At 38.3% G+C, this 27,671-nt stretch overlaps 1 protein-coding gene across 1 annotated transcript in view; it reads left to right on the top strand.

The window, feature by feature from the left end:
- The window catches only part of Mkl2 (MKL/myocardin-like 2), a gene marked incomplete in the record, with an annotated part of 190,947 nt that overhangs the window by 145,747 nt on the left and 17,529 nt on the right, over window positions 1–27,671 (top strand). Inside the window, 4 exon segments of the mRNA XM_013517824.1 lie at window positions 17,861–17,896; window positions 23,533–23,659; window positions 24,105–25,142; window positions 27,110–27,265. Coding sequence (XP_013373278.1) covers window positions 17,861–17,896; window positions 23,533–23,659; window positions 24,105–25,142; window positions 27,110–27,265 — 1,357 coding nt within the window.

Genomic DNA, 27,671 nt, shown 5'->3' with positions numbered 1-27,671 from the left:
TGTGTATACTTTTTTGCTTTTGTACCTTTAAAACAATAAGTTACTTTGACTTTGTATGCTAATTTTTTTTTTTTGTTTTTGGTTTTTTTGGTTTTTCTCCGGTACCGGGAACCGAACTCACGACCTTGCGCTTGCCAGGCAGGCGCTTTGCCACTGAGCTAAATCCCCAGCCCCTTGTAATCCACTTTTAAACTTTTCAGTACATTCTTATATATTATTTATGCTTTTATATACACATTTTAATTTTATGCTTATAATTTTTGCAAAATCCTCACATAACTTTTTTTGATGCATTCTTTTATATATCACAAAATTCATCCTTTTTCTACCATCCAGTCATTTTTAAATGTAGACATTCCTTGTTTAAGGACTGGTCACATTCCTGCAACTGAAGTCATTACGTAAATGGGTTGCTGAACGAGAAATTGTATATAGTATTATATACTGTATACAGTTGTATATTGTATTGTATGCACTATTCAGAACAAAGAAATGGTCAAAGGAAACTCCAACTTGATGACTTTGCTTTTATGTACATAACTCCTAAATGCAGTACTGTAATATGTAACAGAACATAAACTACTGTACTATACAATACAATAAGCAAAAATTACAGTGCTATATGAACAAGGTGTTCTGTACCAAAAAAGGACATTGAGGCTCTATAAACGAGATGTATGGAACTGTACCAAAAAAAAAAACAAAAAAACCTGGCAAGTTGTAGTACAAGCATCATTAAACAGGAAGTCACTAAAGGAGGAAAATCTGTATAGTTCACTAGTGTTAAGTATAGTTCACATTGTTGTGCAGCAGATCTCCACAACTTTCTCAGCTAAGAAAATTGAAATTCTATAGATTTTATACTCATTAAACAACTCCTCCATTTCTCTGTCCTGCTACTGGTACAATCATTCTACTTTCTGTTTCTATAAATGTGACTGCCCTACATACCTCATGAAAGTGAAATCATATAGTATTTGTCTTTTATTGCAATGGTTTGTTTTACTTAATGTGGTGTCAAGATTCATTCATGTAGCATGTGACAGGATCTCCTTTTTAAAGCCAAATAGTATTCCATAAATGAGTGGGTGTGTATGTGCATATGTATATGTGTGTCTATACATATATCTAAACATTTTTTATTCATCCTTTGATGGACAGTTATGTAGTTTCCATTTCTTAGTTATATTAAATAATAGCACTGTGAACAGGGGTATGCAGATATCTGCTTTCAGTTTTTTGGAAATATATTCAAAAGTAGGATCACCAGATCACGTTTTGGGTTTTGTTTGACTTTAATTTTATTTTTGCAGTACTAAGAATTGACCCAGGACCTTGGGCATACAAGCTAAATACTCTTCCACTGAGCTACTTGCCCAGCCCTTCTAATTGTGAAACAGGGTCTTGCTAAATTACCCAGGCAGTCTTCAAATTTGCAATCTTGCTGCCTCAGCCTCCCAAGTAGCTGGAATTACAAGTATGTGCCACCATGTCTGCTCTTCATTTAATTTTTGGGGGGGACTGCCATACCATTCTCTATAGCAGTTGTACCATCTTACAATCTCCAACAGCAGTGTACCTGGGTTCAAATTTTCCCCTCTACAGTCTTCCCAACAATGGTTATTTTCAGTTCTCTCAATCATAACCATTCTTGGGATAATAACTTATTATGGCTTTGATTTGCATTCCTCTGATGATTAGTGTTGAAAAACATCCTTTCATATACTGTTTGGTCATTTTTATGTCATCTTGGAAGAAATTCCTTTTCAAGCCCTTTTCCCCCGTTTAAAGTCAGGTTATTGTTGGCTGAAGTACAGAAGTGCTTTGTATATTCTGGATATTGACTCTTTGTCAGATGTATAACTATATGATGTTAAATATTCCATTATATTACATAGATATGAGTTTTTCCCATTCCATACATTGCCTTTTTGGTCTTCAGTTGTATTTTTTAATAGTTTTGATGTTGGATATGGTCATGTTTGTCTTTTTGTCATCTATGTTCTTGGTATCACATCCAAAAAATCATTGCAAAATCTAATGTCATAGTTTTAGGTCTTAGGTTTATATATAATTTGAGTCAATTTTATATGAGGTAAAGGTTCAGTGTTGTGCTTTTTGTGTGTGGATCTCCATTTTTCCAAGCAGTATTTGGTGAAGAGACTTCCCTTTCCCCATCAAATGATCCCAACCCCCTATTGAAGGCCATCTGCCCTTGTATGTGGTGGTTAATTTCTGAGCTTTCTTTCCTATTCCATTGATCTGTAGGTCTGTCATAATGCCAGTACCATACTCTTTTAATTACTTTATAATAAGTTTTGAAATGTAATTGTGTCATCTTTGTTCCTGTTTTTCAAAACGGTTATAACTGCTTAGAACTCCTTGAGATTCCATATAAATTTTAGTATGGGTTTTTCTATTTCTGAGAAAATTTACTCTTTTAAGGCATACAGTTGAATAGGTTTTAGTATATTCACAGAGTTACGCAGTTATCACCACTGTCTAATGCTGGAATATTTTCATCACCCTCAAAAGAAACCCCATCCCATTAATAGTCACTCTTCATTGCCCCATCTTCCCAAGCCTGGGCAGCCATCAATGTACTTTCTGTGTCTATAGACCTGCCTAGTTAGGCAGTGCATATAAGTAGAATTATATAACATGTCTTTCATAAGTGCCTTCTTTCATTTAACATAATGTTCAGAAGACACATCCATGATATGGACAAGTTTTTATGTAGACATACGTTTTTATTTTTTTTTTAAATTCCACCTAGAAGTCGAATTGCTGGGTCACCTAGTAATTCTGTTTAAAACTTGTATTATACCTTAATATTCATTAATAGCTTTCTTTATGAACGAATATATCAATATCATTTGTAATTGAGCTGATGTAGTATTTAACTGATTCCCTACTTTTGGTTGCCTAAAGCTATTTCCTGTCTTTCACTTTTGGTCACACAATAAGACCACTATTGTATTCTCAGATGCTTCTTACAAATATATATAATATATTATTGGGCACTTACCAGATTATTTCTTCAGCTACATTGCCAGTTAATGAAGGGACTTTTTAGGCCAAAGATATGCGCTTAATTGCCTTCAAAGGAAATAATACAGATTTTCCCAAACACCACCTTTACAAATACATAATAGCATTACTTTAAAACCTTGGAGATTTGAGTATGTGTCTTGGTTTTCGTTTGTTTTGCCATGATGGGATTGAACCCAGGGCCTTGTGCGTGCTAGGAAGTATGCACCCCCAGCCTTAAGGTTTGAATGTTTGGATTAGCCCTTTGATTTCAGGTGAGATTGACTTCATTTGTTTAGCAAATATTTATGGAGCACTTATTATGTGTCAGATTGTGTTAACTCAATCTAGTGCTTTCAAAGGGATCTAAGGAATATTTTTGTAGTTACATTGGAAATTTATGTCATACTTTTTAATAGGTATTCACATTTCTAGTGGTTTAATAAGAATTCCTATGCTACATATCATTTGTGGTTGATTGATCCTTAAATTAGTTATTTTAAAATCAAAACTATTAACTACTTGTCAGACATGGTGGCCCATGCCTGTAATCTCAGTCCTGGGGAGGCTGAGGTAGAGGATCTCAAGTTCAAAATCAGCATGAGCTACATAGTGAGACCTTGTCTCAAAAAGAAGACAGAAAAAAACTACTGAACTACTGAGAGTGTCAGATCAGCTCCAAGTGTTCTTGTTAAACCATCATTGCAGAATTTTTGAGTTGGAAGGAAATTTGAAATTACTTGCTTTATCCCTTGCATAAGAGATAGCCTGGCTTCATAGAAAGTGCGTTATTTTCTTACACCATTTCTTCTGACTCATGAACATCCATTAGGAACTGTCTTTCAGCAATGTTTTCTTCTTTGCTCTCATCACCATGATCTAAAATACACTGTTTGTTGTCTCTGTCCGTCCAACTAAAATGTGAAGCTAAAAGGAAAAGGACTCTGGCTCGTGAAGGATAAGAACTAGAGTGAATGTGTGGATGTCTTAGATACAGAAAGGTGCTCAGTAAACACTAATTAAGCACCATAAGTGTAGAAGTGTCTGTCCTTCCACTTGAGAAAGAAGCCTTTGCACTGCAGCCTCATCAGAAGTAAAGAGTAGATGGTGACAGTTCAAACTTCTGTCCAAGATTATAGGAAGGAGTGGCTGTGGCTCCTCAGCTTTGCTGGAACCTAGTCTGGAAGAAGGGGTGCAAGTCAGTGACCAACCCACACTGAGATCTGAACAGGTAAAAGAGAACAAAGAAGAGCAGCTCTGTCTTAATTATTTTCTTTCATTACTGGGACAAAATACCTTGACACCCAAAGTTAAAGGGGGAAAGGTTTATTTGGCTCACAGTCTGTAGAGATTTCAGTCCATAATCAGCTGGCCCCAAGTCAGGGTGGCATGGCAGAGGGGCAGCCATTCATAGCGGCAGAAGACAGCAAAAGCAGCAAGAGAAGAGGGAGACAAGCCTCTTTCTGTCCTTTATATGGTATCCAGTCTACCGGGATTAGGGCGGTGCCAGTCCAGTCAGAGGACTAGTCTAGCCATCATTCACCTTTAATCGCAGCATTGTACAACCAGGCAATCACACACTGTAGATTCAGCCAGAAAAGCCCTATGGCCACTTACGGCTTTGGGGGGGGGGGATATCTAGATAGAAACTATAACAAGCTCCTACTGTGTTCTCACATTTGCTGTGCCCCTCGTCTCCCTTGAGCTTTAAAAATAGGGATAAAAAGAATGCCAAGTATGCAAGTAAATACCATTTTTTAAAAAGTTCTACCTATCAATTTGGGTTCTTTGTTCTCTCCTTCCCTCTGAGTAGATCAGCATTTCAGATGGCTATTTAGTTTGCCCTTAGTTTTTATTAACACAGCATTTTTGTCACCTAAGCCATCTGTGTGTTAAGGGGTTCGTGACACTTCTACCTGCATAAGAGATTATCATTCTTCTTTTCCCTATATTTCCCCATACTGTTTATGTTTTTTACTTTGCTCTTGAAACTTGGTCTCTAGTTAACCAGAGGTAGTCCTACCCAGTAGGCCAACATTCTAGAATTCTTTGAAGGAAAATGGGTATGCACTATTTCTTAAAGGATAAATGTGGATTGTTGGTTGCCAGTGTCGCACACACTAAGCCTACAAACCTTTAGAAGTTTGCCTTTTGGGGCCGGGGATATAACTCCGCAGTACAGTGCCTGCCTGGCAAGAGCAAAGTCCTGAGTTCGATTCCTAGCACACACATACACACCAAAAAAATAGATGTTTGCCTCTTATCCATCAACTAGGCTGATGACAAAAGACTTACTTTAGAGAAGGTTAACAATCCCCATGCATGCAGACAGTCAAGAAAAGATGTCAGAGTCAGGAATAGCTCTACCTGCCAAATCATTTCTGTTGTATACCTTTTGAGGACATACTAAATTGTGTGTCCTTCATTAACTTACCTTATATTAAATATTCTTGTATAAGTAAGGAATCAGACAGATTTTTATTATACTTTTATTCATGTAATTCAAACATGGTCTTGGTAACTGTTATCTTGATGTTGAAAAAAAGAAATCCTTAAGTAGGTTTATAATGTTACATGGTGGATTTTTAAAAATCAATTGCAGAGGCAAATTTTACAATGCCAGTGAAGTCTCTGAAATTTTTGAACATCTAGAAGTGATAATTAGGTTTCATTTTGGCAACTTTTGTTCTTCATAGAATTGCTATAGGCATTGCACTGGATGGATATAAAATGTATTTATCTAAATAAAACTACTCTCAGGGAAAACTACTTTTCCCTCTAGGGGAAAGGACCTTAACACATTGCTTCTCATTAGACATTAAACTCCTAGATAGCCAAGATTTCCCATGTTATCTCAGTCAACTTCACACTGAATACACAGGTCCAGGTCACAGCAAGTACTTACTAGTATAATGAATGAGAGACTATTTTTGCCTAGTTTAGAATTAAACCCCTCAAAAGATCAGTCTCATCACTATTAAAATAGTCCCTCATAAACAAAGATAATAAAAGAGTAACAAAAGCATAAATTGTCTTTTAGGTGCTGAGATTAATTTTTAATCTTTAAAATAGAAACTCAATATTATTTTTATGGATTTAGTTCTTGTAGACCACTTGCCACACTGGATAGAGTGAAGGACAAGTGTATATCTGTGTTTAGATACTTTAATTTCCAAAGCATGAGGACTGATCCTTTTGTAAAGTACAGTAAAAATGGTAGGGTACCCTCACATTTCTACATGCCTTTGTGTACTTGTCATAAGAGGGTAACAAAGGTTGCTCAGCCATACTTCAGATAGTTGTGCCATAGATTTCATTTTGCTTTTTTGTTTAACCTGCATCAACTTTTTCCATGTATTGGTTAGTCATCATTTTGTGTTACATGTTTAATTGTATGACTTAAACACATTTTCCTAGTTAACCTGTTCAATATCTTTATGCTTTGTCCTATATAAAACTTAAAGCCAGTGCAAGGAATTTTTTTCAGGTTCTTTAAAAGTTATATCTATGGATAACTCAGAAAAAAATTAGGCTCAAGATTTCTTGATGCCTTGCTTTATTCCACAATGCTTTATGACAGATAATCTCCTTAATTCTTTTTCAGAACACTTAGCTGCCTGAGGGTTAGGTTCTACAGAAAAGTATCCATATATGAAAAAGTCTCCGCACTTTCCCAAAAAGAATTAACCTAGGTAAAGAACCAATTTTGCAAGCACTTCTCTTGCAACCTAAAATGTTAGGGAAAAAGTCTGTGAAATATGTATTTCTGTGTGGTCTGTATAAGGCTAAAACTATGCTTGGATTTGTCGCTTTTCTACTCTGATCGAAGTACAGCTAGAAAGGAATTTATCAAAGTAATAGTGGTACACATATCACATATTGGAGCTCAATTTATTTTGCCCTGAAGCAACTCGAACAGCAGAAAATAGAAAATCAAGAGCAGCCAGCCATATGTGATACCAGATGCCTTCAATCTGGACACTTCTCTCAGTAACTTCTTAAACCCTTCAATTAATAACTTACTATAAACACACTCATGTTGAACTATAACATGATGTGATGGGATTGATGTAAATTTCCAAAACCTAGCAGTACTGAAAGGAACCTTGTTGATTAGCTACTCCATATTTTCAGGGAGACAAGTTTAGGAGACTGTTACTGTTATATCAAATAACTTTCAGGTGTATGACCTCTTGCCAAATAATACAGAAAACTTAAGTTCATAGCAGTAGTCAAAAGGTGAAAGCAACTCAACTATCCATTGACAAATGAATGAACAAAATGTTCTATATATGCAGAATGGAATTTAGCTTTTAAAATGGAAGTTCTGTAGCATAAAACAACATGAATGAATCTTGAACATTATACTAAGTGAAATAACCCATCAATAAAAGACAAAACTGTATGATTCCACATATGAGATACAGGAGTTAAAATAATAGAAAACAGAATTATAGTTGCTAGGGATTAAGAGAAGGGAAAAGGAAGCTATTGTTTAATGGGTACAGAGTTCTGTTAGGGACCATGAAAACATCTGGAGATGATAGTGATGTTTGCAGAAAAATGTGTGTGTGTGTATACACACGTATATAATGCTATATACTTAAAAATGGTCAAAATAGCAAATCTTCACTATTAATCAGGTAATTGATTACTGACTGAATGTCCTGTGGATTTTAATAGCTAGTTATCCTTAAAAATGAAATATATAGAAATAAATGATGTGTCCTAGGTGACACATTTTAACAAAGATGGAATTTTACATAAAATATCCATCTGTTAGACATATAAAGCATGGTTTGTATTCAACTCATTCATTATTTTATTTATTTAGAGTTTTGAATATGGAAACTATATTTAAACAGTAATTGCATTTTGAATTTTTATTTGCATGTGGCCTTCTTAGTCAAGAACTCTGTTGCCTCCTGAATTTAAAACACACCCACCACTATAGTTTTAAAAACTATAACTTAAAAATCTTTGTTTTTAAATATTTAGTTTCTGTTCCTCAAGATTGCATAAAGGACTAATTAAAATAAAGAGCTTACCAGAGAACAGTAATTGACCTCTGTCAGGTGGACCATGGGCTGCAGAAGTAAGAAACCCATACAGACCCCTGCAACATTACCAGACTTTAATTGGCTAAGACATTTGTTCTTTTATTGTTCAGTTGTAGCAGAACTTCATTGTTCCAGTTGTAGCAGTACTGGGGTTTGAGCCCAGAACCTGTGCACTGAGCTACAATCCCCAGCCCTTTTTTGGTTTTCAGACATGTTCTCACTAAGTTTCCCAGGCTACGCTCAAATTTGCAACACTTCTACCTCAACCTCCTAGAGTTCTGAGATTACAGGGTGCACCACCATGCCCAGCTTGTAGCAGAATTTCCTTACATTAGTTTCTAATAAAAGTTGCCTTCTTTTGAGTCTTGTTTAGTGATGGGTATTTCTGCTATAAATAACATTTTTCTGGCTTTGTTATGGTGTTACAATGAAAATTAAACAACACCATCCAGGCATGGTAGTGGATACCTGTAATCCCGGCACTCTGGGAGACTGAGGCAGGAGGATCACAAGTTTAAACCCAGCCTGGGCAACTTAGCAAGACCAGAAATGAAAGAAGGGCAAATTATGTATGTATGTATATACAGGGTAGCTAACATAGTTGTACTACTGACTTCTATCGCTTTACTGAAAGGAACAGTTAATGATTATTTGATCAATCGTGCATGTCTCTATTTGTTTTCCTGAGAAACCACTTTAAAGATACCAATACATAATACAACAACTATTGTTAATTTCCTACCACTTTGTCTGTTACTCTGTATTGCTTGTATTGTTCTTATGTTATTTTGTAAATGGATGTCTGTTTGTTAATATGTTTTCCTTTTATTTTTAAAATAAATTTTAAATTTATTTAAATTTAAATTGTCTCAAAAATAGAGCAAAAAAAATTAAAAGCACTAGGGATATAAATCAGGGCAAAGGTCCTAGGTTCAGTTCCTAGTACTATTATAAAAAAAAAAAAAAAAGGCCTATAACCTGTGGTAGAAACAGCAATCAATTCCAATAAGACAAAGTCAAGTCTGCACTTGTTGTTTCTCTGGGGAAACAATTCTCAATCACTTTGAAATTAAATTTTTAGAGGAGTATAAAAGGTACATAGTATGTAAAGTGAAGTCATATCTTGGTAACAATTTAAACATATTTACCTAGTACTCTTTTAAAATTGTTAACATATTTCTCAATTTACTGTGGAATAAAATAAGTACAGTGGTACCTTAATTCATGAACATAATTCTTTCCATGTTTCTGGTTGCAAAACAAATTGGACAAGAACCAAATCAGTTTCCCCATAAGGTCATCATTGAATCTAACTATTGAATTTGATTCAGCTCTCGTCCAATTCAATTTGCAACCAGAATCATGGAATTAAGTTTATGAACTGTGTACCACTGTAACTTTTATGGCCTCAATATTCTTAATCCTTTTTCGAAAAATACTGTTATTTTAGAATTACTGTTATTTAGATTCCTTTTGTAACTTCAGCCAGTAGGAGCCTACCACCCAAGGAGGGTTGTTGTTTTGTTTGTTTTTTTACCTTTCCAAAGGCACACTAAAAAGGCTAACAAAATTAATAAGAATTTAGATATTTGTTCATAATTAGAATTTATCTTCTGATTAGGAAAGGTTAATAATCCCTGCATTTCAGTTGAGTTACTCTTGTGTTACCCCGGAGTCTGTGATTTTCTGGGTAGCACAATGACACTGAAAAAGAGCTCGTAAGATGTGAGCATCAGTACTCAAGGCAAGAGTCAGTAGGCACGGCCTAGTGATACAGGCATTACAGTTGGTACTGCATCCATACTTATGGATATTTTTTAAGATTGCAAATGCTTACTCCTTTCTGTCAAATTCATCATTGCTGTCTATCAGTTGTTGAGGCCTGTGCTGGTAAAATACCTTGCCCAGTTAGAAACAGTTCAGAATGCAAATATTCATTTCTATTTCATATATCAGTTATACAATGCCCAAGGAATATTTTTTCCCTCTGTGAAAACAGACACAGAGATAAGTATCCTCATACCCAAAAAATATGCAAGGTAAAAGGAAGACAACATAAATCAAATCCCCTGAAGAAGTGAGCATCTCTTACTTGATCCATGAAATTTGGTTAGTCAGAGATTCAAGGAACCAGACATCTCAGGGCTGTTGGAGGACAGAAATCTTCCTGAAACATGGGAGTTGAGTCTCTTGGATGAGTCCTTTCTCATCACTTCTGTTTGGAATGACATTGAATACAGCCATCTTTTAAAAATGCAGTCTTTTTACTGTCAGTACTTATAAAAAACTACTTAAAAGCTGAAACTAGTATCAAGAACCTCAGGGAGAACACAGAGTTGGCATGGACAGTGAGTTGTGGGCTGGACACTTAGAATTTTGGCTGGGCCTGAGACCGTGACCTGGCTGCATAAAGCCACAGGAATGTCCATTCTTCAATTAAGTAAATATTTACTGAGTAACTGTATGCACCACGCTTTGTGTTTCTTGCTGCTGCTAATAAGCCTTTGAGATTTTGAGGAGGAAAAAATAGTTTGCTATTTTAAAACCCAAATCCTTCAAGAGAACTGACTTTGATTGTTACTATAATGATTTGGCAAGTTGTTTGGGGAAGTGAAAGTGAAAAAATGACATTCTTCCTTAAGAGAAAGCTAGTAATAATTTAATCCAAATAATAATAAAAATACAACATTCAATTGGTTTATTATAATAGTAATATCTGTTTGCAATAATTGGATGCTTTAAAGTAGGTTACTAATTAGAATTGTTAAAACCTACCTTCCTTTCTTAAACTATAACTCCAAATTGAGATTTGGTCATTGCTGATTAGAGCCTGGGAAGAAAATAGCTTCTCATTTTATTTTTTTATTTTTTTTTTTTTTGGTTTTGGTTTTTCTCCGGTACCGGGAACCGAACTCACGACCTTGTGCTTGCCAGGCAGGCGCTTTTTGCTGCTGAGCTAAATCCCCAGCCCCTAGCTTCTCATTTTAAAGGAGGTGGCACCGTCAGTGAAACAAGTCAGTCTTGAAGAATACCAGAATGTATTCTTCAACTTCCCCTGTTGCGCAAAATGGGGGGCTGTGGTTAATGAGAACACTAGTCAGGGTTGGAGCAGAGTGTAGAATAGAGGGTTCATCCAGCTCTGTAGCAAAAACTAAATATCATGTTTGAATTAGCCAAGGTTAATGTGACCTATTTAGTAAGGAAACTTTATAAATACCATGTATTCTTTTTATCAATTTTAGAAGTCTTAGACTTTTTTTCCTGCCAAAAGCAGTTGGTTCTGACCATATTTCTGAAAAAACACTGCAGTTGAGTAGATCTAACCTTATTTAGCTCCAGCTACTGATTGTTACAGGAGTAAAGACTAAATTATTGGCACCACTGAGGAAAACCATTTTAGCCCATTATCTGGGTCTCAGACACAATAGCATATTTTGTTTCCTTTGGTTTTTTTCTAGTGGACTTTTTTTAAATGAGGTCATTCTCTTATAATTCTGGTTTTTCTATTTTAGCCATCATTGATTTCACAGTCCTTCCTTTTTTGCTTCTTCCACCAGTTTACTTCAGTGTCCCCAGTAGTTCCTGAATTCTTGAAAACTCCTCCCACTTTGGACCAGCCTCCTACAAGGTCCACAGCTCCTGTCCTCCCTGCAAACACTGTATCCTCAGCAAAGCCTAGCCCTGCGCTGGTAAAGGTGGGTACCCTAGGTACAGCATTGTGTGACTTGACTTGTGAATGTCTGAGCCTAGGGACAAAGACAGAGGGATTTGTTTAAGTTACCCAACCTGGTTCTTAGCCTGAAGCCTTGAAAATTAAACTAGGGAAAACTTGCTGTCCTGGAAGCTTTATGTTTGAAATTGCATTCTTCAGCACATGACTTATCATCCTGTAGTCCCCAAAAAAGGGTACAGAGTTTTGTCTGAGTAAAATTGCTGAGCTATGCAGCAAGGCTTGAGGAGTCTTCCTGTCACCAGCACACAGTTCTGCTGCTCTTAGACCATTGCATGAAATGGGGAAACAATAAGATCAAGTTGCTTCAGCACTGCACTTGAGATCCAAGAACCTCACAAGCAACTGTGGGTGATGCCAGCATAGTTCTGGACTTCATGCTCGGAATCAAGCTCACTGATATTCCACAAATATTACATGACAGTTCGAAGGGTTTATAGAAATAAACGTTTTTTGATTTAGCAGATTTAGCCAGATGAAGCTTGGATTATTCTCAGATAAGCTTCAACTTCTTGGAACTGTTCCCTGTATTTTGCTTGGTCAAAATAATTCAGAATAAATCCCAAGGAAGAAGAAAAGTTCTAAAAGACAGTACTGTTTTGAATTTCTTGAAATTATATTTAGAACTTCTAAATGAAATGGATGTAGAAAGTAAACTGAACAGTGTCTAATGATTATACTCTATAGTCATTTCAGAGGTGACTTTCACTAAAACTAGCAGAATACATAGCTTTAGAACTAAAAAAGGACATAGAGAGTTAGATATTCTCTCACCACTGTTCATACATGGAGACTGAGGTCCAGCAAAGTGAAGGAGTGACATGGTCAGAAATACCCCACACATCCCAAGTTCTCATCTAACTTGCTTGCTGCCTTTCACAGCACTCTTCGAAGGCAAAGGCAATTCCTTCTGATTAGCACAATGCATATTCCTGTCCTGTGTCTGTCCACTAGAGCTGTCCTTGTCCCCAGCTATCCTAGAGAGAAAGTTCCCTGTCATTGTGACTGGGTGTTCATGGCTTCAGGACATATATCAGCATATTTCATCATCTTCCATTGTTTAGCATTGGAGCCAGAAATTCTAAAGAGTGGCAAGTAGCAGCTGTACCAATAAAATCAGCTCTTCCTCCTATTCTAGCATCTCCAGTAATGGCAAAAAGAATGTCCAAAGGCCAACCATCTTGTCTCTGATGACACTAAAAACTCTCCCTGCATCTCCCATTCTCTAGATTTCTGCTGTTTGCTGGTGTCTTTCATTAAAGAGGCTTTCATTCTACAGGAAGCAACATTGTTTAACAATGTGAAATTTAGGGATTGAGTATGGACTTGTAGGACTATGCCAAGATAAAAAAGGAGAGATGCACATCATCAAGCAGATAATTCTTTCACCTTTTCCATATGGAAAGCCAGTTAGCGTGCTCATTTACCAAGAGAAACAGACATGTGCAGGCCACTAGTCACAGCAAGATTTAGCTTAAGGAGTGCCGGCTGTTGTGTGTATGTATCCTCTCGCAACATGTGCCTTCCTGCCTGTGGCTGCTTCTGCTGTTTCATCAATGGGCAGCAGTTATTTTCAAACCTCTGGTACCAGGGATCAAACTCAGGACCTTGCACGTGCTAGGCAGGTGCTGAGCTATATCCCCAACCCACAAACCTCATTTTGAATATAAGTTATTGCACATAAGTGTTTGAAAAGACTGAAGTAAAATTTACTATTGATAACAAAATAAGCAGATGACACTGACTAAGAATATTACGAGATTACATGGGTATGCTTACACAAGAATGTTTTCCAATAGTGAGATATAAAGTGCCTCATTATTACAGTGATTTCTAAACAACACATGCATTTATCATTCTTATATTCAAAATAACAGATACTTTGAGCTGTCTCAGGCACTGTTCTGGGTAATAGGAGTAGATGAAGCAACAAACAGAACATCACAAATTCCCATCCTTGGGATAAAAAGCACAGTAGAATGGTGAAGGGTTACATGAGGATGGAGTTGCTGGAGAGTCAAAGGGAGGCGCTTTCTGTTTTAAATAGGTCATCTGCATATGTCACCAAACTACTTTTTGGGTGGAGATCCAATAGAGGTGAAGGTGCAAGCCGTGAGGGCATCTATGGGGAGAAAACTTGGCATCTCTGAATGTGGAAGCCAGTATGACCTGACCAGAGATGGCCAAAGATCAAAAGTAAGCCATGCAGCCAGAAGCAACCAGTGACCAGAGAATGTCAAGCCTGTGAGAAGTTAGGCTTGTTGCTACTGAGAAGAGAAGGTGGTAGAAGGTTTGGGGCTGGTGCTAGAGACAATAGAAGAGCAAAGGGAGAAGCACAGACCAGGTAAAGGTATCATTCACTGCAGGGGACAGTGGTAGCCTTGGCATTGTGGACAGGGTTTGGAAGTGGCTGGCTACATTTTGAAGGATAAACTGGGAAGCATTGTTGACAGGTTAGATGTTCTGTGTGAAGGAGTCATCATGAACCAGTTACAGTTTTGTTTCTAAGCAATTAAAAGGTTGGATTTGCCAACATCTGTGACTGGAAAGAGAATACCAGCAGTGAGAAGTGCCCAGGAGACACTCAATGGGGATGTCCTAGAGGCAGCTGGGTGAAAGATCCAGGCTCAGGAGAGGACTCCAGAATTGGACAGAAATGTACAGGTCATCCCTGTATTCACAGGCTTGAATGCCACAAAATCCAGTAAAACTACCTACAGTCTGTGTAGCAAAAAAGCAGTACAAAATTGAATTTGTAGACATGTCAGCATTTTGAGAAGGTAGAAGAACCAGAAAAGAAGCCTGGGGAAAAGCAGCGAGTATGGTAGAAGAATAGGGCTCAGAAGCCGAAGGAGGCTTTCCAGGAGGGGGAGTTCATATGTATCATTGCTGCTGTGGGTCTGTTGAATGAACGTAGAAACTCCTTGCCAAAAGCAGTCTCTCTTGAATACTAAAGGCAAAAACTTGGTTAGAGTGGAGAGAGACAGAATTGGAGATGACGTCATAGAAAGCTTGTTTTGATGACCTCTGTTGGAAAGGATCACGAGAAAAGAGTCTGTAGCTCAACTACAATGCAGGGGTCAAGAAAGGATGTTGGTGAGCTCATAGGGAGGACCTAGGAGAGGGGCAAGGGTTCCAAGAACAGTTACCATGTGTGGGCGAGAAAATGTGGACTCTGGCTTAGGAAGGGGTTGCTGGGCTGAGGCAGCTGGACCAATAGTTCATCTGCAGCCACAGAAGGAAAGCTGCCTACAAGCATTTAGGAATAGGCGGGCCCTTGGGGATGTATAAAAGCTCTACACTCATCATTTATTTACCCAGAGTTTAGGAGGCCAGGTTATCAGTTGACAGTGAGCATGGAGTGAGGTACTAAGGGCTTGAGGACAGGAGGAAAGATAGGAGGTGGTATTCTAGAAGAGTAGGAAAATAACTGGACTAAAAAAATGTAATAGGAAGGCAAGGTGAGACTGATAAGCTCTTGAAGGTGAGCTTATCAGTGATAATAAACTTAAAGACAAACATTTCTGCGTGGTTTTGTTTTCCTGCAGCACTTTTAGTTATATGAAAACAGGCATGAAATAGATGAACAAGAGTAATTACCCTTATCCCACGGATATTTGACAGTGTCTGGAGACATTCCTGATGGTCGCAGTGTGAGAGAAGGGCATGGCTACTGGCACCTAGTGGCAGAAGGCCAGGATACTACTGAACATCCTATGATGCACAGCACAGCCCCCCACAAGGCTTACCCACTTCAGAATGCCAATAGAGGCCCTGTAAAGGAACCCTGAAGTAGACAGAGAACCAGCATATTGTCTTGCCAGGTGAATTTGGCAAAGGGTGGGCAATGCATGTGAGTGGACCCAGGGATATAGTTATGTAGGAGTAAAGTGAAGGTCAATGTAAAGGTAGTAAGAGAAATGAACTATATGTCTCAGTGGCATCAAATAAATGCTGAAGATGGTGTCCTGGGTGGAGTGAGTTGGTAGTTGTCAGATTAGGATGCTAGGAATTGAGAAGGTACTATTCAGGGAATGATAAGATCTAGGTATTAACTACAGCAGTGAGTGACTAAGGGAGAGGATGAGATATTTAGAAGATATGGGGTCAAAGAAATGAGAGACCAAAATGTTGGATTGTGGGTGTGGATTTAGTCCCCAGGAACAGTGATGTGTCAGAGAAAGGAAGGTGGGAGTAGGCAGTTGCAATACTCAGTAAACCTAGAACTTGAAGATCAGGTCCTGTGGTCAAGTCTGAGAGTCAGGAGAAATCCTCTCCATTATACATTTACTCTTTACAAATCCTTATTTATGGGTGTTCAAAAAATATGGTACTAGTTAAATGGATTGTTATTCCAGTGGTGTGCTGGTAAATGTGTAACAATTTGTCTGCGGTCAGAGGACGTTTTATTGCTTTTGCCAATTCCCATGGTGTAAATATTCCCACTGTGACCAATTTCCAGCTACCCATGTGACATCACTGAATACAGAGTTGGGGAAAGATACACATAATCAGTTCTTGTGACTCAACTTACTGGCCCATAAACTGTTTTCTAACTCAGCCATAGAAAATTGTGTTTCACAGTCATTTGTGTATGATAAGGGAAAAATTCACAACATACCAAATTAAGGGGAGAAAGGCACATCTCTAAGAAGTATGTATGGCATCATCCCAATTATGTTAAACAGTAATATGTGCATAGGAAGGATGTACAAAAAATCTTATTTCTGGTCTACATGCTATGGTGATTTGAAGGTTTTAAGATTTCCTTTCTTTTACAATTTTCTAATTCTTTGAATAGAAGCATCTGTAACATAATTAGTAACATTGTTGAATGTCAGTAACTACATTTAATTCTTCTCATCTTTTTCATTAATTTGTATGTTTTCTAAAGAAGCTTAAGAATAATTTCCTATGTGTTATGCTAGTTTGGATGGCTTTTTTTTTTTTTTTTTTTTTTTTTTTCAGATAAAGTTATATTATTATGTAAATACTGAAAAGTGGAAATTATCTAATACATTATGTGCTTCATAGTCATAAGACAAGGGATGTATGGTGTACAATTTTAAAACTAAAAATGTAGTCTTTTTGAAAAAATGTTGAAACTCATATGACTGAGTACTTAAATGTTATTTCCTTGGAAACAGTTTTATAGTCTGCTTTATTCTCATTGGAAGCATTTTTTTTCTGTTTTTACAGAGTCTCAATAGGTTTTTTAAAAAAATATTACATAGAGTGAAATATACTTAATCTTTCCCTTGTTGTGTATTTATTGTACAACCTGTTCTTGAATAAGAGATGATACATGTAAGCAATTAGCAGTGTGTCCACACAGGAGGCCAAAAGTAAATAGCTGTTGAATTTGAACAGATAATCTAGGCTGGGCATCATGCTGTACCCCAAGGGAACAAATGCAGCAGGAGATTTCTTGGTCAAAATAAGTATGCAAATGTCCTATGGATCTTTGAAATATATTTAGTAGATTGCTTCCCAAAGTAGGTACATTTTTTTTTTGAGACAAGGAGGCACTGTCTCAAAATGCACTGAAAAGGGTATAATATATTATATTATATACAGTATAATATAAATGCACTGAAAAGGATATAAATGCTTTGTGTCACTTTGTAGTTCAGGCTGGCCCTGAACTCATGGCAATCCTCCTGCTTTAAGTGCTGGGATTACAGGCATGCACCACTATACCCGGCAACAACTACATTAGTTTCAAGGGTACACTGCTTTTTATTTTCAAATGAGAGATGCACATTAGAATCAGTTTCACAGAATGACATCTCTTAAACTACTTTCCCCCTCCCCCCGCAAAAAAACAGCAAAGCCATCCCAAGAATCCGAATGACAAACACCGCAGCAAAAAGTGCAAAGATCCCAAACCCCGGGTAAAGAAGTTAAAATACCACCAGTACATTCCACCGGATCAGAAAGGTGAGAAGAACGAGCCACAGATGGACTCCAACTACGCCCGCCTGCTCCAGCAGCAGCAGCTCTTCCTGCAGCTGCAGATCCTGAGCCAGCAGCAGCAGCACTACAACTACCAGGCCATCCTGCCTGCACCGACCAAGTACGGGCGGGTTAATGTGTGTCTCTAGTGGCTTATACAATGGTTTTTATGAGCACTAAGTTAGATGTGGTGATCTGTCTGTGCTCAGTGGTTACTTTCACTGTGTTGTTAATAAAGCTTCCCCTATGGTGTTGCAGTCAAGTAGTAAGGATGGCCTGCATTCCTGTCTGGCTTTTATTCTCTAATAGGTTTGTTAGAAATGCCTTTTCACAATTACTCATCCACTTATTAGAAAGATCTGCTTATTGTATACTGAAAATAATATTTGATGCCCTGAGAGAAGCATGAACAGATACAAAGAAGAGAGATGCTCATAAAACCAGGAGTAGCCAAGAACTTTGTAGAATGACAACACATCTCCAGGAGAAGACTTGGAAAGTCCAGGGAGTGATAGGAACCCTAGGGCAGAAAAGGGTAAGCAATGCCTGAGCACTAGATAGAGAAATCACCTGACTGGAAAATGCCATTGACTTTTTTGAAAAGGAAAAGGCAAAATAGTAGAGCCAGTGCCTGCAGGGACTTGAAGTTGGGCAAAAAACTATACTCACAGTAGTAGACAGTGGTGTATCTCAGAGGGTAGTCATGATGTGGCAAGACTGAACTGCTAGACAGAACAGCAGGATGCTGGTAGTGAAGGACCGTCGGGAAGCAGAAGTGAAAGGACAAAAGGACACTGATTATGGAAAGGAAGGACCAGGTAACAGAAGGTCTGGTGCCCAACAACTGTGGAGAAAGAGGAGCTTTCCAGAGTTTGAACCCAATCATGAGTGACCAGACAGAGTTCTGTCACTGAATTCATAGCAAGATATCCATAGCTGATTTTAGTTATGTAAGGAAAGTAATTTCTTAATACACATCCCCAACATGTTCTTTTTGGGACTGACAGGTTCACAAAGATCCTGTCCTTCCCTTCCTTCACTGTCCAGGAGAAAGTAAGATCTGCTGCTGACGCTAGAGAAGAACCCCTAGAAAAAGATGCAAAAGCTCATTATAAGGAAAAATTATTCTCTCATCAAGTTGTTCAGTTTATGGCCACATGATACATAGAAATACTTCTCTTTCCTACTGGTACTCTAAGCCCTCCTCCATGGATATGCCCTGTTTATTCTAGATGGAGCAAAGGATATAAATGCACTGAAAAGGATATAAATGCTCTGTGAAGAAATATCTTTTCATATATTCAATGATTATCTTTTTTGTGTGTCTTAAGATACAAATATCTTGAGGTAGATTAAGCCTATTAGTAATTCAGACCTTATGGTGATGTACTTATCTAAAACATCATAGTGTTGAGATGAAGAGAAATCATTTTGTAGCATGTTGTTATTTTAAGAGTAAGCAAGCCTGAGTGTGCATTTGACATTGGACAGTATCCAAGAAGGCCACAGAGAGTTGGAACAACGTTCAAGACCATTGCCACTATTTTACAGCTTCATCCAGGGCCTAGGCTACCCCCAGCTGCCACCTTCCATGGGTGCTGAACACCAGTGATGAGATGAGCCACCATGGGAAGTGAGTCTCAGAATGACTTATGACTTAGGATGCACCAACATACCCTTGACACTTTGCATCACCATCGTCCTCCCTCCAAGTCTAGGAAAAAGTCAGTATTATTGACCCTTCCTAATGGGACTATCAAACTGAAAATCCCATGATTTAGGCTTTGCGGGGCCAGCTTTTTAGGGGAGAAGGGTACATCAGCTAAATTCCACCAGTCCTGCCTCTGCATGGAGGCTCCAGGGCCCTCTCTTCCTCACTCAGTACCCTCACTACAGTAAATATCCACTCCATTCACCCTAGGGAGAAGATTCAGAAACTGAGAGGAGGAAAGAACACTTACTTTGTGTGGCAGGGGTGTATTATTTTACCACCTAAACACTGAACATAAGCCTGTCTAGTTTCCAAATCATAAAAATTCAGGCTTGTTTTCTAACATTTTTTATCTTTATCGAAATTCTATTACAAAAAAGTGACCCCTGTAGCACCCATAGCAGTGGTAAAAAACCTGTATTATGTGGCCTTTTGGTACCATGGAAGAAGTGACTGGGCTATGGTTAAACCCACCTTGGCCACACATTTAAAGATGGTAGAAGGCCACACCATCCCTCAGAAAGCCAATCTCATCTGCACACTGATCACACCCACCAGTTCCCTCTCCTTTTTTCTTCTGAATTTGTGTGGAAAATAAATCATTTCCGGTATTTTTTTTTATTTTAAAGAGAGTAGTAAATGAGACACAGACAAACAAAAAATAAAACAATAGCAGCATACCAGTATCACAAGCGTAAACAAACCAAAACAAGAACATATAAAGTGATATACGGTTTCAAGACATAATAATACGAAATAATAGTGGTTATTATATTACATATCGCTATCCTCAGCTCCATTGCTGAGATTACCAGATGTAAGAATGGAAGATTGTTCAAACCATTAAAGAGAATAAGAAAATAATTATTAGATAAAACATCAGAGATAATACAGAGTTTCACTAGACAACATGGTAGGAATCCACCATGGTAATTCCATTGTATATTGTTACCTTCAAATCAGCTGCCCAGATTACCAGACACAAGCATGCAAAATTGATAAGAACATAAAAAATTTTAAGCATTAACTATTTCTTTCAGTAGACCATCAGACATCAGCAATACAGTTTTCACAACTATTCATATATACATTTATATTTTGCCTTCTTTCTTTTTTCTTCTTTCCCTCATCCCAGTCATTCCTTCCTTTGAGCAGTTTCTTTCCCTTTTCTGTCATCTATTGTGTTTTGAGTTTTACTTATTCTTTCAGGTTCCTACACCAAGGAGACAATATGATGTTTACACATGTGGGTCTGATTTATTTCACTTATGAGTATGGTTTCTGGTTGCATCCATTTACCTACAAAAGCCTTGAGTTTATCTTTTTTATAGCTGAGTAATACTCCATTATATAAAAATACCACATCTTTTTTATCCATTCCTCAGTGGATGGGCATCTGGGTTGTTTCTAAGATTTAGCTATAACAAATTGTGCTGCTATAAACATGGGTGCACATATGTCATTGTGGTATGATGTCTTTAATTCTTCTGGGAAAATACCCAGAAGGGGAATAGCTGGGTCAAATGGGACCTCCAATCCTAGCTTTGTGAGGAATCTCCAAACTGACTTCCGCAGTGGTTTCACCAATCTACACTCCCACTAACATTAGAGAAGGGTTCCTTTCTCCCCACAGCCTCTCCAGCATTTGTTATTGGTTGATTTCTTGATGATAGCGATTCTTTCTGGTGTGAGATGGAATCTCAGTGTTGTTTCAATTTGCATTTCTTGAATAACTAATGATGTTGAACATTTTTTCATGTATTTATTCACCATTAGTATTTCTTTATTTGAGAAGTGTGTATTCATCTCAGATGCCCATTTTTGGATTGGGTCTTTGAATTTGGGGGGTTCTGGTATTTTAAAAGTTTAAGTATAAACACAAAGTCATAGTCACAAGTAGAATGTAGATTCCAACCAAAGCATACCATGAATGGAAGAATTAAATCATACGTTCTTCAGGGGACAGTTACTCACAAGGGACTAAGAGGTAGTAATTCAGCAGAAGGCCTATTGCTCTTTTATAAAACACAAGCATACATATAGGACATAAACATATGCAGTGTATCTGTGACAATAAACTGTGTGGGAAAGGAAATTCAGAAAAAAATTAACTAAGAGCCTCCTTGAGGGGGCAATAATGAATGAAAAATAGGCTGAGAAATACTGATTGAAAGAAAATGTTTTCATAACTCTGAGATTTAAAAGTTATATTTTTGAATGGAGAATAATGATACATTCTTACATCCAAACTTCAAAACACTTCATCTCCAAGACTAAGTATTTAATGTAAGTAAAAATTCAGGCAAGTTTTTTTTTAAAAAGACCCCAAAAATGAACATAGAAAGTTACCTGTCATTAAAGCCAGTGTTGACTTCACCAGCAAGCCTCCTAAAGCCCCTGGGAGAAACTTTCATCCAGCAGTGATTCTCACATAGGTATTAGCTCTCAGAAAATGCCATTGTCACCAGGAGCATCCTAGATGGAGGAAGTTGAGGGCGAGATCTGGCTTTGACATGGAAAAGGGCTTAATTCTTTGGAGCTTGACAGCTGATGCGCCAACTTCTTACAAATACACTTTTCAGTTTGAAGTATAACTTACATACAGAGAAGTCTTTAAATCATAAGTGAAAACTGATGCCAAAGTAGGCACGTCTATGAGCCAACAAAGAAATGGAATATCATCATTGTCCCAAAAAGTCCCCCTAGTGTCTGTCCTGACTTTTGTCCCCATAAATCAGTGTAGTTTGCTTTTTAACTTCAGATGTCAGTCGTACAATATCTGGCTTCTTTTGAGAAAACATTGTGAGACGCATCCTTACTGATGCAAGTAACTGGTTTATTTTCATTGCTAGTTAGTATTCCATGTATAACTGTATCCATTATACCCTTCATGGACAGCTGGGTTGTTTTCAGATAGGGCTATTATGAGTAATGCCGTAAATATTCTAATCTGTCTCTGGTATATGTATGTATATTTTCCTGTCATGTTTACCTAGGAATGGAACTGCTAGGTCATAGGATGAATACATTTTTTCTTCAGTGCTGTTAAATAGTCATCTCACGTGACTGTCCCAAATCACATCTCTGCCAGCAGTAATTAGAGTTCTGGTTGTCCCAAGTACTTGGTATTGTCAAAATTAGAACAGTTCTGCTAAATAGCAAGGTTATTTTGTGATGTGCTTTTTCATTTTCCTCATACCTAATGAGGTTAAGCACTTGTTTACATATTTATTGACCATTTGGATATACTCTTTGTTATTCCCCACCCCATTTTTCATTAGTTTTTTCTTTCTTTCTCTTACTGATTAGTGAGACTTCTTTATATCTTCTAGATAGGAGGTTTTTTTTTCAGAATATGTATCACCAATACTTTGCCCTTCGTGACCTGACTTTTCACTGTCTTTAAGACGTTCCTTTTATTTAGTGTTTTTTGTGTCCTGATTAAGAAATTTTTGCCTACCCATGGGCCATGAAGGTGTTATCCTAAGTTTTTTTATAAAAGGTTATTATTTTCATAATTCACATTTTTGAGAATGATGTAAGATAGGGCCATTTTTTTCCTGTATGAATGTCTAGCACCATTGATTGGAAGGACCATTCTTTCTCCACTGTTTGGCAACATCACCTTCTGATAATTCAGCAGCCGTACCTACAGAGGTCTGCTTCAGGATGCACTGTTTTCTTTGTCTGTTGTTCTGTCCTTGATCAGCCCTGCACTGTTGTAATAACTGCATTTGTAACCCACGTTAATACTGGGGTATGGCTCTTCCAGGTTGCTTTCCTTCTTCAAAGATGTCATGGCCATTTTTGGTCCTTTGCATTTCCACATAAAACTTAGAAGCACCTTTTAACTTTCCACCAAACAAGCACACAAAACCCTCAGAGATTTTACTGAGACCTAGCTTACCTGACATCTTTACAATATTGAGTCTTCCAATCTATAATCATGGTCTTCCTCTCTTTATAAGCTAAACCAACTGTTAAGAGAAGCAAGAGCAAACCTAGAAATTATTTTATTATAAACTGATTTTCTTTTTCTTTTGAAGAAATGACAAAAATAGTAACAGTGGAAATTCATCTTTGAACAATACCACGCCCAACACACCAAGACAGAATACATCTGTTCCTGCAAGGAAGCCAGGACCTCTGCCTTCCAGCTTGGATGACTTAAAGGTGATAGTTGCATGTAGAAATACTCATCTATAAGTACCACAAAAATGTAAGCATAGGGCTAGGGTTGTTCAATGCGCATGGTTTTCAGTAGACATTCAACTTTAGCAGCAACATGATAGCCTTTATAGAGGTACTTTCTTTTTACTTCCATACTTTCTTTCAAAATGACCCTCAAGTTATTCTCAGGTACCTTGTGCAGATACATTTGCTAATTTTTATTACAGTATATGATAATTAGTGACTGTTCATTCTCTTACTGTCTTAATTATTAAACTTTGTGGTAGCTATGTACATGTAAGGAAGAAAACAGTATACACAGGGCTCGGTTCTCTCAGCAGTTTCATGCATCTACCAATGGTCCCCTATGGTGGGGGCGGGGACTATTGTGTACTATCAATTTGCCAGAAAGTTATAACCAAGAGATCTGATCTGTCTGTATCTCTAGGTATCAGAATTGAAGACAGAACTGAAGTTGAGGGGTCTGCCAGTGTCAGGCACCAAACCAGACCTCATTGAACGTCTGAAACCTTACCAGGAGGTGAACAGCAGTGGTCTTCCCCCTGGCAGTATTGTGGCAGTGTCATCATCAGCCATCGTCACCAGTAACCCAGAAGTCACCATGGCATTGCCAGTCACAACACTACATAATGCCATGCCTAGCTCAGTTTCCACTTTCAAGGCAGAATTGCCAACTGCTGTGCCTAGCAGTGTAGCCCATGTTGAAAATCTTCATTCCCCTCTACCAATCTCACCATCACCTTCTGAACAGTCTAGTCTCAGTGCTGATGACACAGCCATGACAGACACCTTCACTGAGATCATGACAATGATGTCCCCCTCACAGTTCTTGTGTTCATCTCCCCTAAGAGTGGCAAACCATGAAGATAGCCTGAGCCCCACCAGCAGCACTCTGTCAAGCCTGGAATTAGATTCTGCTGAGAAAGATCGCAAGCTTCAGGAGAAGGAGAAGCAGATTGAAGAGCTAAAACGAAAACTGGAACAAGAGCAGAAGCTCGTGGAGGTTTTGAAGATGCAACTTGAAGTTGAAAAACGAGGGCAGCAGCAGCAGCGGTCACCAGAGCCCCAGCCCAGCACCACTGCTCATTCCACCAGCACTTCAGACCAGAAACATGGTGGCACTGGTTCCTCCATCAAGGACGAGGCCTCACTGACTGACTGCTCCAGCTCCCGGCAGCCCATTCCAGCAGCCAGCCACTCTGCAGGTCAACCCATCTCTGCCAGTGCCCAGACCCTTGTTGCCAAAAAGGCCATAGTCATCAAACAAGAGGTCCCTGTGGCCCAGGCAGAACAGCAGAGTGTAGTCTCACAGTTCTATGTGAGTTCTCAAGGACAGCCACCCACTGTTGTCGCCCAGCCCCAGGCTTTGCTGACCACACAGACTGCTCAGCTGCTGCTCCCAGTGTCTATCCAGGGCTCCAGTGTCACCTCAGTGCAACTCCCAGTAGGCAGCCTCAAGCTCCAGGTGGGAAGTGTTTCTCATAACTTTTTCTTCTAGCTAGTGCTAATTCATCCCCTGCACTCTTCCATAATTGCATCCACTATGGGCATCACAACTGTATGAAGTGTGTGTTCATAAGGAATGGATATCCAAAAATATGAGCTAGGTGCACTAGTACACACTTGTAATCCCAGATACTCCAGAAGAAGCTGAGGCAGGATAATCACCAGCTGAGGCCAGCATGGACAGTTTGGTAAGATCCTGTCTCAAAATTTTTTAAAAGACCTGGAAATACAGCTCAGTGGTAGAGCACCTGCCTAGCATGTGCTAGATTCTGAGTTCAAGCCCCAGGTCCTCTCACTAAAATAGATAGCTAGCACTATTTTTATATTTTTTTTAAAAAAAAAAAGGACAGATGTTTTTGTATTTCTATCCCTCTTTCCCTTGCATGCACAGTTTCATATGTGTAGGCACTTGAGACCAATGCCATTATCATAATGATAATAGGTGCTGCCTCTAAGCACTTTTTATGTGGAAGGCATAGCATCAAGAACTTCTGGCTTGCTTCACATCACCCTGCCTTCCCCAGAAAATCCAAGTGATATAGCCCATTTCTGGAAAGAGAAACATACCTAGAAAGATTTTGTAAGTTCTTCAGGGACAGGGCTGACATTTAAACCCAGATCTTACTCCAGAGAGTTTGCTCTTTAGCCCATTCTTACATTCTGTCTCCTAAATTTAACTTTTGCAAGGCACTATTATTGTGAAAATACCTGACCTAAGGAAATTGTGACCACAGTTTAAGAAGTGAGTAGTATTGAAAGAGATAAAACACAAGAGAGCACGGAGTTCTCCCTTTTGTCTACATAACCTGCTTACTCACCTTAAGTTCTTGTGGAGTGCAGTTTTAACCAGAATGGTAGGTTTTAACCAAATGTGGACCATTAAGCAAGAAATCATTTGGACCAGTGTTTTTCAATATACCTCTGACAGTAATTTTCCAAATACCTCTAACAGCTAAGAGAAATCATCTCACAGTACTGGGATTAGGAGGCTAGGGTCTGGCCCCTTGCCAATTGCAGAAAATCTGTCTCACTTTTATCTGTAAAGCATCTGTGCAGTTGAAAGTGTTCTATATCTTTTAAAAAATATTTTTAGTCCAAATTTTACATGAGTGTTGATGTTGTAGTAATACAAAGTTGCTGTCTCCTGGGCTTGTGTGTACCCAGAATGTTCCCAGCTGTCCCCAGAGAATGTACAGTACACAGTGCAGCTCAAAGGCAGGAATTTGGGCAGTGGGCCTCACAGTTTTCCTAGTTGCTATTAAATGTATTACAGTATCTGACCTATTACAGACAGAGTCACTACACACTCTTATTTTGGTTTTAGGTTTCCCTAGGCTTTTCAGATGAAAATCTTAGCAGTGTAAGTAAATGGTGAGGTTGATTGGTGGGTATTAGGTACTGTTATTTAAATAGCACAAAATTCTGGTGTTCTGTTGCACATGAGGGTGACTATAATAACAGATACTGTATATTTCAAAAAGATAGAAAGGATTTGGAATGTTTTCACTTAAAGTAGTAATAGGGGGCTGGGAGTATAGTTGAGTGGTAAAGTGATTGCCTAGCATTTGTGCAGTCCTGGGGTCTGGCCGCAGCAGCACATCCCCCCACAAAAAAGTTGGAGGCTATAGATATGTTTGACATGATTTAAATATTTTAGATTGTGTACATGTATCAAAACATCACATGGAAACATTAATACTGGGATCCATTAATATTTTTAGTCTGTTTTACATATTAGTTAAAATTTTAAATGTTTGAAAAAAGAATTGCTCAAGTTCAAACTTAAAACAGATGAACTGAAATACGTATCTGTAAGCATGATCTTAATTCATTTTAGATGACTCCCACATGACCAGTTACTCTACACCCAACCTCTTGATTCCATCTCTGTTCTGACAATGACTTTGATTTCTATTTACCTGCTAGACTCCACCGCAAGGAGGAATCCAGACTCAGCCTCAGATTGCAACTGCTACTCCAGTGCCAGCTGCAGCCTTGCCCTCGGGCCTGGCTCCCACTGCACCTCAGAAACAAGATGCTTTCCCCCAGCATGTCCTCGGTCAGCCTCAACAAGTCAGAAAGGTTGGTAGATACTCTTGAGTATAGACTGTGGTTGTCACCTGTCACCCAGTCTTTCTTGGGAAGCCCCTATTGACTCTTCTATGATCCACCTGCCATAGAAAGAACCCCAGGTCAGATGCCATTTATTTGAAATTGAGAAGGAACTCTTTTGTACTAAAGACTGTTGAACTTAATAGTGAATCTCCTTTTCCAAGTACATTGTACAAAAGCATATTTTTAATCCTCATACATTGAATTTACTGAGTTTTAAAATAAATTTTCAGTTAAATGTACTATTCCCTGGGAAGGCAGGGGATATAGCTCAGTAGCACAGCACCTGCCTGGCAGGTGCAAGGTTGTGAGTTCAATTCCCAGTACCAAAAAAAAACCCAGGAAATGATATTTGTTTTTTGTTTTTTGGGTTTTT

This window comes from Chinchilla lanigera, unplaced genomic scaffold (assembly GCF_000276665.1).
Source record: "Chinchilla lanigera isolate Chin_1 unplaced genomic scaffold, ChiLan1.0 scaffold00041, whole genome shotgun sequence".
Taxonomy (NCBI): domain Eukaryota; kingdom Metazoa; phylum Chordata; class Mammalia; order Rodentia; family Chinchillidae; genus Chinchilla; species Chinchilla lanigera.
Note: the sequence above shows the minus strand (reverse complement) of the source record. Positions and strands in the feature narration are given on the sequence as shown.